Raw genomic sequence first — 11,950 nt, 5'->3', positions numbered from 1 at the left:
ACAAAGATGTTGTGTCCGCCGAGAACTGAGAAAAAATAAATAAATGTTAAAATTCTCTCTCTCTCTCTCTGTCCCCCTCTCTCTCTCAAAAAAAAAAAAAAAAAAGACAGAGTCTCATTATTTTGCCAAGGCTACCCTTGAACTTACAATCCTGATGCCTCAGCCTCCCAAGTAGCTCAGATTATAGGCATGTGCCACTGCATTCAGCTAAACCTGAAGAGTATTTGATGAGTGAATCATCCTAAACAAAGATACAAAATAAAAACTGAAACTGAGTTGTTAAAGAGTATAAGGGCCCTCATTTTGTAGAAAGAGGAAAATTCCCATTTACGATCAGGTGAGGTAAAGTTGGTTAGTGGAGGAGGCAAGCAGGTGTACAGAAAGCTCTAAACACCTGGCCTGTCTCTCACAGGGAGATTAGCCAGTGTGGGGAAGACAGTTGGTTGACAATGAAGAAACAAACAGTGGTGTTTTAGGCCAGGTTGTATAGGATGAATTAAAGAGAAAAAACTAGAATCAAGAATACCAATGAATATGTAACTGCAATAATCCAATATAGGGGACAGAGACATCCACTCTACCACCCCTTTGTATGTAGCTTCTTTGATCTAGGAACCTAATTTACATAAGACCCGATCAACAAAAGAAAGCATGAAAGTTTTATTAAATTTATATGTACATAATGATCTTTAAAGAGAGTGAAGTCCAAAGAAATGACTAAATCATGATGCTTTAATACTTTTTAGACAAATAACAATGCATTTGTAAAGGAATTACAGGACATGTGGATATCTGGTTTAGAGTAGTAAATTCTAGGATTTCTACTAAGAGAATCTATACAGGTGAGGTAGAAGCTAGTGGAAGACAAGGTTTACTTGAGAATTTGTTTATTCAGGTTTACTGCAACCCCAATTACCCATCTTTGATGATGAAGGCTGTTCTCCAGCTTTGGTATGTGAAGGACATTCCTCCAAAAAGGAAGATGGATGGAAAGAAACCAGAAATTAAAAGTTGATCATCAGGGGATAGGGTTGTGGCTCAGTGGTAGTGCTTGCCTAGCATGTGTGAGGCACTGGGTTTGATCCTCAGTGAAGAAAGAAAAGAAAAGAAAGAAAGAAGGAAGGAAGGAAGGAAGGAAGGAAGGAAGGAAGGAAGGAAGGAAGGAAGGAAGGAAGGAAGGAAGGAGGAAAGAAAGAAAGAGAGAGAGAGACAGAGAGGGAGGGAGGGAGGGAGGAAAGAAAGAAAGAAGAAAGGAAGGAGGGAGGGATGGAGGAAAGAAAGAAAGAAGGAAGGAGGGAGGGAGGAAAGAAAGAAAGAAAGAAAGAAAGAAAGAAAGAAAGAAAGAAAGAAAGAAAGAAAGAAAGAAAGAAAGAAAGAAAGAAAGAAAGAAAATAGATAGATATTGTGTCCACCTAAAACTAAAATAAATTTCTTTAAAAAAATGTTGAGGGCTGGGGATGTGGCTCAAGCGGTAGCGCACTTGACTGGCATGTGTGTGGTGCTGGGTTCAATCCTCAGTACCACATACAAATAAAGATGTTGTGTCCTCCGGAAACTAAAAAATAAATATTAAAAAATTCTCTCTCTCTCTCTCTTTAAAAAACAAATCAGACTTAAAAAATAATTTTAAAAATGTTGATCATCAGAGAAGTAGGATGAAGAAGAAAAACTAGCATCACAAAAGTTATGTGGGAAATACATGCCAAGGTGTGGTCAACTATGTCAGAGCAAACAGGAACTAAGAAGACTGGATCCTTAAAGATGAGTAGCTAAGGGGCTGGGGACATAGCTCAGTTGTAGAGCACTTGCCTGTCATGTGTGAGGCACAGGGTTCAATTCTCAGCACCACATATAAATAAATAAAGATCCATTGACAACTAAAAAATATTAAAAAAAAAAAAGATGAGTGGCTGAACTAAACTTTATGTACCTCGGTAACAAACATTTTGAACTAAATATGTTGCACACTATGCAAAATTCTTTCCTCAAAGACTATAAGCCTCTCTATCAGGAGTCCTGGGTAGAATTTCATGGTGTCAGGTCCTGGGCTGTCATACCACAGCGTGAAGATTCTCTTCCTCTATTCCCCGGAAAAGCACTAAAAGTGGATCTCATTTTGCTTGTCGTGAAACTCATGTCTCACTAAAGGTCAGGCAAGTCAGAAAAACTACAGCCTGAAAACTTAAAATTATTTGCCCAATTGTAGTTTTATTATTATGCAGGAGCAATAGCAGCAACAAATGGAGAAGTATACTCAAATTGGCTTTCAACTAGAATGATATATGAGTATATACTGCTATAGGGATTGTGAAAGTGTGAATGAGGAACTGTCTCTTGTTTTTGTTGGTCTTTATTGCTATGGCTAGTTATTAAGTGTTGTAACTTTTAGCATGAGTTTTCCTAATGGTTAGTCTCACGGGTCAAGTTTTCCTGCATTTGCCTGGCGTAGTGTGATACGGAAAATATGAGACCATGTTCACAAGGTTCTAGACTTGTCTTTCTATTCGAAGGAACAAGAAATGAACTTCTTTGGGAGCAGGATGGATGAGGCTTGGGTGTTTTCTGTTTGTTGCAATACTGGGGTTTGAACCCAGAAGCGCTCTACCACTGAGCTACATTCCCAACCTTTTTTTTTTTTTTTTTTTTTGTAGTTGCAGATAGACAGAATGCCTTTATTTTATTTGTTTATTTTTATGTGGTGCTGAGGATCCAACCCAGTGCCTCACACATGCTAGGCAAACACTCTGCCACTGAGCTACATCCCTAGCCTCATTCCCAGCCTTTTTAAATTTTTTGAGACAGGGTCTCTCTACGTTTCAGAGGCTGATCTCGAAATTGCGATCCTCCTGCCTCCACCTCCCAAAGAGCCATTATTACAGGTGTGTGCCACCAATCCCAGTGTCAGTTTGGACTTTTATTAATGAAATAAATTTTAATTTTTTAAACATTTTAATCTTAACTCCATAAAATGTTTAAAGATATGAGAAAAATATCTGGATTTAGATTTAGATAGGTGAGATCGTGTCGAATAAATCTCTGAAGGGATCTTTACTGACCTACAATTGTTTTAAAACAGGATTCCAGAAAGTTGAAGGAGTTTTAAGAGCCTTCGAATTTAGTGGTTTTCCCTAAACAAAAATAGTGAAGAAACTACATTTCCCAGGAGGCCTGGCGTCAAGTCTACGCATTCGGCTAGGTCTCTTCTCCGCGAAGTGTAGTGGGAAATGTAGTGCTCTGGGCAGCCCGCACGTGACACTTACGTAGGAAGGCCAGAGGCACCTCGCGGCAGGGGCAGGACCGGGTCTGGGGTATCTAGGTGTGGGCTGCGCCTAGTCTGTAATTTGTTGTGTTCAGTGAGAGGAGGCCACCCATCGTCTGTCCCTAGCGGTATAATAAGCTGGCCCGCGTCCCGGCACTGGCTGGAACCACTCGGGGGGAAATCCGGGTGGATTTGGCTCGGTGGTGCCGGTCCGATTTCTCGGCAGCCGGGTCGATTTCTCGGCAGCCGGGTCGGGCTGGTGAGAAGGTGCAAACCGCGGAGCTGGAGCTGGCACCCTGCGCCCCACCCAGGCTGCGGCCGCACGGGGAGGAAGCGCACTTAGGTTTAGCACAAAGTTTCCTTTTCTGCTTTCTCGTCAGAGCAGCTTAAAAGGACTGGGGTCTGAGAATGCCTCACTTTAGTTTGAAGCGGGCTCAAAGCCAAACGGATTAAAATAGGCGATTTCCCGCTTCCCGAAAACGCACGCCCTGCTGGCCATGGGCAGCCGAGATCACCTGTTCAAGGTGCTGGTGGTGGGGGACGCCGCAGTGGGCAAGACGTCGCTGGTCCAGCGATATTCCCAGGACAGCTTCAGCAAACACTACAAATCCACCGTGGGAGGTGAGACGTCTCCAGGGGGAGGGGCGGGCAGGACCTGGGCCCCAAATGGAACCCGAAATGGGGACCACGTCGGGTGCGTGGTGCCCGATCCTTGTTGGGGGTCAGGAAGTAGGTGTCTGGGATCCTCGAGGGAGTGAAGTTTGGTTTGCATGTCTCTCTTGGGTCTCCCCAGCCAGGTTTTCCCAGTCGGAATCGCCTGCCTGGAAAGAGGGCAAAGGTGTAAAGATGAAAAATGGGGAAGGGAGAGTCCAAGTGAGCAATTGCTGTATACCAATGACCAACTGCGAACTCCCGCAGCGTTCAAGCAGTCCAGGGCCAGTCTCTGAAGAGCAGAGGCAGCTGAGACCCTCTGTAGGGCCGGTTAGGTGCCAGTGGGGTCTTTGCCCAGCTTCTCACGGGAGGTTACAGACAGCTGTTGAAGAAGGAGTAGAGAGGATTTAACATGGCCGAGACAAGGGAATTTAGGGGGCCAACTGGTCTGAAGGACCCAAGGATGGGGCCAGCACTGGGACCCAAAGAGCCTCCGCCGTCTGCCACACTGTCAAATGCTCATCGGAGCCAATAAGCTCTGCCTTCTGTCCACTGATCACTTGAGTGAAGGTAACCTAGGGATTCTTCAAAGAATGTGAGAAATTCTCCAAAGAATGTAAAATATACCAGTTTTCTGACCTATATTCCCACTCCTTTTCCTCTCAAACTGGGGAAGAGAGGGAACACTAAGGAGTTAATTCACTAAAGAGTGGCCTTTTGGAATCAGCTGAGCAGTTTGTTTTTTTTTCTAGAGGTAGACATGTCTTTTTATTCATTAGAAGATATTTAACTAAGAAGAGCTGGTGATGGAAAAGAGTAACTCAAAAACTTATCTCTTAAAGTAATTTTTTTGGACTGAAGATGTAGCTCAGTGGTAGAGCACTTGCCTAGCATGTGCAAGTCCTTGGGTTCAATCCCCAGTAACACACACAAGAACTTTGTTGAGGAAAAAAAACTTGTGCTAATGTAAATTTTGAAAATGTGTCCTGGGGTTCATGTGAATTTTTTTTCTTTTTAATTAATAACCATCTAGTTTGCAATTAAAATATCCTCCTTAAGAAAATCCAGCAGCTGGACACATGCCTGCAATCCCAAACACTCAGGAGGCTGAGTCTGAAGGATGACAAGTTCAATGTTAGCTTGGGCAAATTTAGCAAAAACCCTGTCCAAAAAGAAATGTGTGTGTGTGTGTGTGTGTGTGTGTGTGTGTGTGTGTGTGTGTATACATATCTCCAGCAGAATTGTTTAAGTTTCAGACTATATCCATACCACTCTGACCCCTTACTCCTAAATAACATGAGGGACCTTATTTCATAGATTTGGGTTAAAATGTTCTGCTTATTCATCTTTATGAATTGTTCTAGTTTTCTCTTAGTAAATAATTTAATTGGATCTGGCTTTTATTTCTGTCACAGATGTGGAAAAATATATTTGCCAACCTCAGGAATTATTCTATTTCCTTATTAAAAACTTCCCCCTGGGGCCAGGGTTGTGGCTCAGTGGTAGAGCACATGTGTGAGGCCCCACATCAAAATAAACAAATAAAATAAAGGTATTGTGTCCAGGGCTGGGGTTGTGGCTCAGCAATAAAGTGCTCGCCTCACATGTGCGAGACCCTGGGTTCGATCCTCAGCACCACATAAAAATAAATAAGTGAAATAAAGGGATTGTGCCCAACTACAACTAAAAAATAAATATTTTTTTAAAAAAATGTATTATGTCCATCTACAGCTAAAATATGAAGGGAAAAAAAAGCTTCCCCTACCCCCATACTTGTTCATCCTTAATTCTCAGAGTCTCGGTATCTCCAGATTTGGTAGGGTTTCAGCATAACTGTTTTTTTAAAATATTTTTAGTTGCAGATGGACACGGTACTTTATTTTATTTATTTATTTTTATGTGGTGCTGAGGATAGAACCCTGTACCTCACACATGCTAGGCAAGTGCTCCAGCATGGAACTACAACTTGAGCCCTATCGGCATAACTCTTAAGCATCATCTACGTAGTGCCCTCTTCTTAGGAATCCTTGGGGACCTTCTTCATATATCATGTTCTCACCTACAGCCTTATGGATGTAGAATTCCCCAGGGTGATTTTTTTCATAATACAATTTAATTAGAAACCAACAGTGAAATTGAATGTGGATAGTAGAAATGGGACCGTGTTCATCTCATTTCCTCTATTCCCCACCCCCAACACTCCTCCCTGAGAAAATCCCCTAAATCTCCTGAAACTGTTTAATTTGAGAATACTTGAATTCATAATCACTGTCACTACCTGACCTCAGCCTTGGAGACAAGTAGTAGCAAAATAAATTGGCTTGACAGGAGAGGAATAGCTGGAGATCTCCTTGGAGAATATGAATTATCTGTCCCACACTTAATGTACAAGTGCAGGCTCATCTCAGCCCATTCAAGGCTTACACATACATAAATGAGATTAGAGTTGCATGTCCCTTGAGTTGTAACTGCATATGTGATCTGAGTTTTTTGTTTTGTTTTTTTTTTTTCTGTACTAGGGATTATACCAAGGGGTACTTAACCACTGAGCCACATTTATAGCCATTTGTTTTTCTTTTTTTTTTTAATTTTGAGACAGGGTCCCCCTAAATTGCTTAGGGCCTTACTAAGTTGCGGAGGCTATCCTTGAACTTGTAATCCTCCTGCCTCAGCCTCCCAAGTCACTGGGATTACAGGTGTGCATCACTCACTGTGCCTGGCCTATCTATCCCTGGATTTTTTTAAAGGTAAATTTTATTAAAGTATAATAAACTTATCTTTTCAGTGGATTTTGCTCTGAAGGTTCTCCAGTGGTCTGACACCGAGATGGTACGGCTCCAGCTGTGGGATATTGCAGGTAAACTGGGAAGGCCAGAGAGGAACAAGGGAAGAAATATTGGTTTAAGCAACAAGATCTCAGAAAAAAAGTGGAGCAGCAAAAATCAGAATTTTTTTTTTCTTCTGAAGCTGGAATGATTGAGCTGCTTTGAGGATACATGGAATGAGGAGATAGAACTTTTGCAGATGTTTTTAGATGTTTTGTCCTGAATAAATGAAAAGCAGTCTGTATGGAAGGGTTTGTGAGATGGTGGATTGTCCAGACCCTAGGTAGATGCTTCTGTAGCAGAAAGTGGGTGCTTTTTGTAGGTTTTCAGCTGACCATAGAAACAAGATCCCCAGAAAATAGACAATAATAATAGTGAATCTGTATTATGTGCTACCATTCTTCTGAGTATTTCAAATTTACTGATTCATTAATTCTAACAGTCCTATCATAAAAGCTTTTATCTTCACTTTACAGATGAGAAGTCTGAAGCACTGAGTCTGATTTGCTCAAAGTCACATAGATAACAAATGGCAGGGCAGGGATTTGGACTTAGAGCAATCAGAGTGCAGAATCTGCCTTGGAGGTAATTGGGCTTAATAAGGATAGAAAATCTAAGATAGAAAACCAGGAGTCCTCTACCACCTATATGCAAACTGCTCTGGCCCACAGTGAAGGAAGGACAGGCAGGGCATCAGAGGACACTGAAAGTGGTTGTCAGGGTCACCTTCTCAAGAACTTCTCTTCTCCCCAGGGCAGGAGCGTTTCACATCCATGACACGACTATACTATCGAGATGCCTCCGCCTGTGTTGTTATGTTTGATGTTACCAATGCCACTACCTTCAGCAACAGCCAGAGGTGGAAACAGGACCTGGACAGCAAGATCACACTGCCCAATGGGGAACCTCTGCCCTGTCTGCTCTTGGCCAACAAGGTACATGGCCAATCTAAGAAAAATGACCCCTGGCCTCTGTGGTCAGAAAGTGGATCTAAGAATGCTCTGTGATAGTGAACCTCTGTTTCCCCTTTTCGAGTTGGCAAGATCTTCTCTACTTCCTTTGAAGAGGTGTAGAGAATGTGACTTTCTTTCTTTCTTTCTTTTTTGTTAAAAAAATATTAGATCTTATAATTTACAAAAAGTTAAACAAATTGAAATGTACACATTTGATGAATATGTCTATTCATCTGCATTTGAAGTGATAAATAAAACATGAAAATAACCCAGGAAACTTCCTGGTGATCTTTCCTAACCACTATTCTCCCTTTCCTCAAAGGTGACCTCATCCTAATTACTAATTAATGTAATATGTTGATTTTGCCTCTTTGAACCTTACACAGAAGGAATCATATGGCTCACAGTTTTCTGTGTCTCCTCTTTTGCTCAATGTCACATACATTTGTAGGATTCACCCATATTGTTTCATGCAGCAAAAGTTTTTTTTTAATTGAAATAAAGGTATTGTGCCCAACTATAACTAAAAAAATAAGTATTTTTTTAAAAAGGTATTGTGTCCATCTAGAGCTAAAATATGAAGGTTTTGCACATTTTCATTGCTCTATAACATTTCATTATATTAATGACAACTTATGTGTTCTTTGATAGTAGAGTGAATCAGACATTAGTACTCTATATGCAAATATGATTACATGACCTGTGTAACGCTACATCATGTACAACCAGAAGAATGAGAAGTTTTACTCCAATTATTTATGATATGCCAAAAGGCATTCTGCTATCATAGGTAACTAATTAGAACAAATAAAAAGAAAATTTATCCATTGTAGTATACATCAACTACTTGGTTGTTTCTACATTTTAGCAATTAAACTACAGCTGTTTTACATATATTTCTGATCCAGTGTATGTATGCATGTATTTATTTATTTATTTTCCCATTTAACTCACCTTTTTAAATTTTTATTTGTTCTTTTTAGTTGTACATGACAGTAGAATATATTTTGACATATTGCACATACATGGAGTATAACTTCCCATTCTTGTGGTTGAACGTGATGTGGAGTTTCACTGGTCACGAATTCATATATGAACATTGGAAAGTTATGTCCCATTCATTCTACTGTCTTTTCCATTCCCATTCCCCCTTTCTTCCCCCCACAGAGAATGTGACTTTCTTTGGGAAGAATGTTGACTGTAGAGTTTAGATACTGATGTTCTTAGCCAGTGGTAGAGAATTGTTTTAAGCCTACAGGTATCTGAGACATGTTTCTCTTCCTAGGAAGTTTATGGTGTTGCATTTTATGTATTTTTCTTTGTCAGTGTGATCTGTCCCCTTGGGCAGTAAGCCGGGACCAGATTGACCGGTTCAGTAAAGAGAATGGTTTCACAGGTTGGACAGAAACATCAGTCAAGGAGAATAAAAATATTAATGAAGCCATGAGGTGAGTAGTTCATGCTGACCTGGGGACAGGCACAGAGATTTACCCATCGTGTACCGTTGCCCTGAGTACCATCTTTTCTTGCTTCTGATGAAGCAAGACTGAACCACTGGAATGCCAACTCCTGAACATCGGGAATACTGTCTTCTTTCCCATAATGACTGGGGACCAAGAGCTTTTAAACCTATAGCTTTATAGAATGTCATCTGCTTATGAATCTGCCTGCTATATCTCTTTTTGTTCCATCCATTTGCTCAAGATTTTTCATTTCTTTATTTGTAGAGTCCTCATTGAAAAGATGATGAGCAATTCCAAAGAAGACAGTATGTCTTTGTCCACCCAAGGGAACTACATCAATCTACAAACCAAGTCCTCTTCCAGCTGGGCCTGCTGCTAGTACAATTTGACTTGTTTCTATCCCAGTTCTAGAAGGCCTTTCCATTTACTCCCATTGGGCCCACCCAGCAATTTCATTAAGAATATTCGAACTGTCTCCTGCCAGCTATCCAGTAAGAAGGGCCATTGTGGCTTAAAAAGACCCCTGGGACCCATGTGTATTTCGGCATCTCCTGGATATTGGCTCTGACTTGCTGCCGGCTCATGTGGTCCAGTCAGTGACTTCTGTGAAAGAATGATTACTTCATCCCTCAATTTGTGATCTGGAACTTTGTGGGAAGAATTAGAAATCAGCATCTGTATTTTCAAAGTCTTAATTCTCTGCCAGGTGTGCTGGTGCACACCTGAAACTCCAGAGACTCGGGAGGCTGAGGCAGGACGATCACAAGTTTGATGCCAACCTCAGCAATTTAGTGAGACCCTGTCTCAAAGTAAAAAAATAAAAAAAAACTGGGGGTGTATTTCTGTGGTTGGAGCACTTACCTAGCACAAGGCCCTGGATTCAAATCACAGTACAGGTGAGGGACAAAAAAAAAGGAAGGAAAAGAAAGTATTGGAGGCCAGCCTGGGTAACTTAGTGAGACCTTGTCTCAAAATAAAAAATAAGAAGGGCTGGAGGGCTGGGGTATAGCTCAGTGGTAGAGCACCCTTAGGTTCATCCCTAGTACTGCAAAATAAATAAATAAAAAGAACTGGGGATGTATCTCAGAAGTAGAGTGCTCCTAGGTTCAATTTCCAGTACCAGAAAATAAAAAAAATAATTGTCATCTACTTTTGACCTTATTTTACCACTTGATATATGATTGAGAGAAAAATGAGATCAATTGTCTTTTCCTAAATTCCTCATAGGCCAATTGCTTTCAGATTCTTTCTGTCTTGGACATGGAATTTAAACATCTGATTCTGGGATGTAGAAGATGGGGGCTGAACATCTATGGATTGGAGGCTACTGGTGGTGAACTGTAGTTACTCTATTTTTGAAACTTCTAGTCATGATTAATTTTCTCTCAGCTTCAAAAATAGTCAAGCTTTTAAATTGCCTGCCTTGTGTAATGAGAGCATTTCTTTTCACAAAGAAATTAATCCACATTAGGATTTTCTGGGTTTTCTGGGTTGATGTTCTGAGGCATGATGCTGTATTATCAGTTGGCTTGATAATACTCAAGGGGCCTTGTTCCTCAAAGCTTTGGGGCACCTGAATGGAAGAAAAAAGGGGCGAGATTAACAGAACAGAACCCACTGCAGCAACTTTAGGAACAGTGTGGGTGGCTAGCACAGCCATAGGAATCAAATATTATGTACAGGCCTTGGCCTGGGGGTGGAGAGTGGATAGACAGAAAATCATTAGGTAATTTAAGCACTAAATTGGGCAGCGTTTTTAGTGCCGAATCACTTCTAGACGGTTTAATTTGTTAAATTCTTCCTAGGATGGTGATTTACAATCTACCCAAGGTTATGCATATTCGTAGTGAATCCGGGCCTAAGTTCTTTGGTAGACCTTAAATAAATGTCCTAAGTCTGGCTCATCAGAACCACCTGGGAAACTTTTTTTTTTTAATTTCTTAAAGTTTTAAGATTTTAGGGATCCCAGTCTCAAATCTAGTAAATCAAACTTCCAGGGGTGCAGCCTGGGAATACATTGTTCTTGTCAAAGCTTCCCAGGTAATTCTGAATGACCAGTTTTGGAAACCACAGCTGGAGAACTTTGTAAAAATTGAGAGTCAGGTCTTTACTGTGTAAAGAATCCTGGGTTTGCCAGGTATGGTGTGCAGGCATGTAATCCCAGCAGCTCAGGAGGATCACAAGTTCAAAGCCAGCTTCAGCACTTTATTGAGGTCCTAAGCAACTCAGCAAGACTCTATCTCTAAATAAAATATAAAAAAGCGTTGGGGATGTGGGCTCAGTGGTTAAGCACCCCTGAATTCAATTCCCAGTACCCCCCAAAAAAGAATTCTGCATTTGGGGCAGGGGATATAGTTCAGTTGGTAGAGCGCTTGCCTCTCATGCACAGAGCAGTGGGTTCAATCCCCAGCAACACACACACATACACACACACACACACACACACACACACACACACACACAAGAATCCTAGGTTTGTGTTTGATCAGTTACTTTCCAGGTGATTCTCATACACACAGGCTTTCAAAGCCACAGTCCCAAGGAAGAGGCCAGGAGCCAAATAAAAGAAGGACAAAGTGGGCCAAGCCTTCAGTGACGTGTTGCTGATTTTCTATGTAAAGATTGAACCCAGGGGCTCCTACTTGCAAGGCAAGTACCCTACCTCTAGGCTACATTCCAGCCCATTTCTTTTGTTTTTTTGGTACTGGGGATTGAGCCACATTCCTAACCCTTTTTAATATTATAATTTTTAAAAATTTTGAGACAAGACCTGACTAAGTTGCTAAAGCTGACCTACAA

General features: G+C 41.1%; 1 protein-coding gene across 4 annotated transcripts; it reads left to right on the top strand.

The window, feature by feature from the left end:
• Positions 1–3,230: 3,230 nt before the first annotated feature.
• On the top strand, positions 3,231–10,300 carry Rab29 (RAB29, member RAS oncogene family). 4 transcript variants are annotated; one of them, XM_005329497.5, is made up of 5 exons: positions 3,235–3,880; positions 6,696–6,767; positions 7,489–7,670; positions 9,015–9,136; positions 9,416–10,300. In XM_005329497.5, the coding sequence occupies exons 1-5, from the start codon at positions 3,757–3,759 to the stop codon at positions 9,528–9,530; spliced, it is 615 nt and encodes a 204-aa protein (XP_005329554.1). In that variant the 5' UTR covers positions 3,235–3,756; the 3' UTR covers positions 9,531–10,300. The 4 variants fall into 4 exon arrangements, with proteins under 4 accessions (XP_040133588.1, XP_005329554.1, XP_021584915.1 ...); XM_021729240.3 differs by having other exon boundaries at positions 3,844–3,880; positions 7,494–7,670; XM_078022706.1 differs by lacking the exon at positions 3,235–3,880 and adding an exon at positions 3,974–4,480.
• The last annotated feature ends 1,650 nt before the right edge of the window (positions 10,301–11,950 follow it).

The sequence above is a fragment of the Ictidomys tridecemlineatus genome, chromosome 10 (assembly GCF_052094955.1).
Source record: "Ictidomys tridecemlineatus isolate mIctTri1 chromosome 10, mIctTri1.hap1, whole genome shotgun sequence".
In the NCBI taxonomy this organism is placed as follows: domain Eukaryota; kingdom Metazoa; phylum Chordata; class Mammalia; order Rodentia; family Sciuridae; genus Ictidomys; species Ictidomys tridecemlineatus.
Note: the sequence above shows the minus strand (reverse complement) of the source record. Positions and strands in the feature narration are given on the sequence as shown.

What these genes read in the sequence shown, in the direction of transcription:
- Rab29 (XM_005329497.5), top strand. Translation starts at nt 3,757, where the DNA reads ATGGGCAGCCGAGATCACCTGTTCAAGGTGCTGGTGGTGGGGGACGCC. An exon ending in GTCTGCTCTTGGCCAACAAG is followed by an intron (nt 7,671 to 9,014) that starts GTACATGGCCAA and finishes TTTCTTTGTCAG; the next exon opens with TGTGATCTGTCCCCTTGGGC. An exon ending in AATATTAATGAAGCCATGAG is followed by an intron (nt 9,137 to 9,415) that starts GTGAGTAGTTCA and finishes CTTTATTTGTAG; the next exon opens with AGTCCTCATTGAAAAGATGA.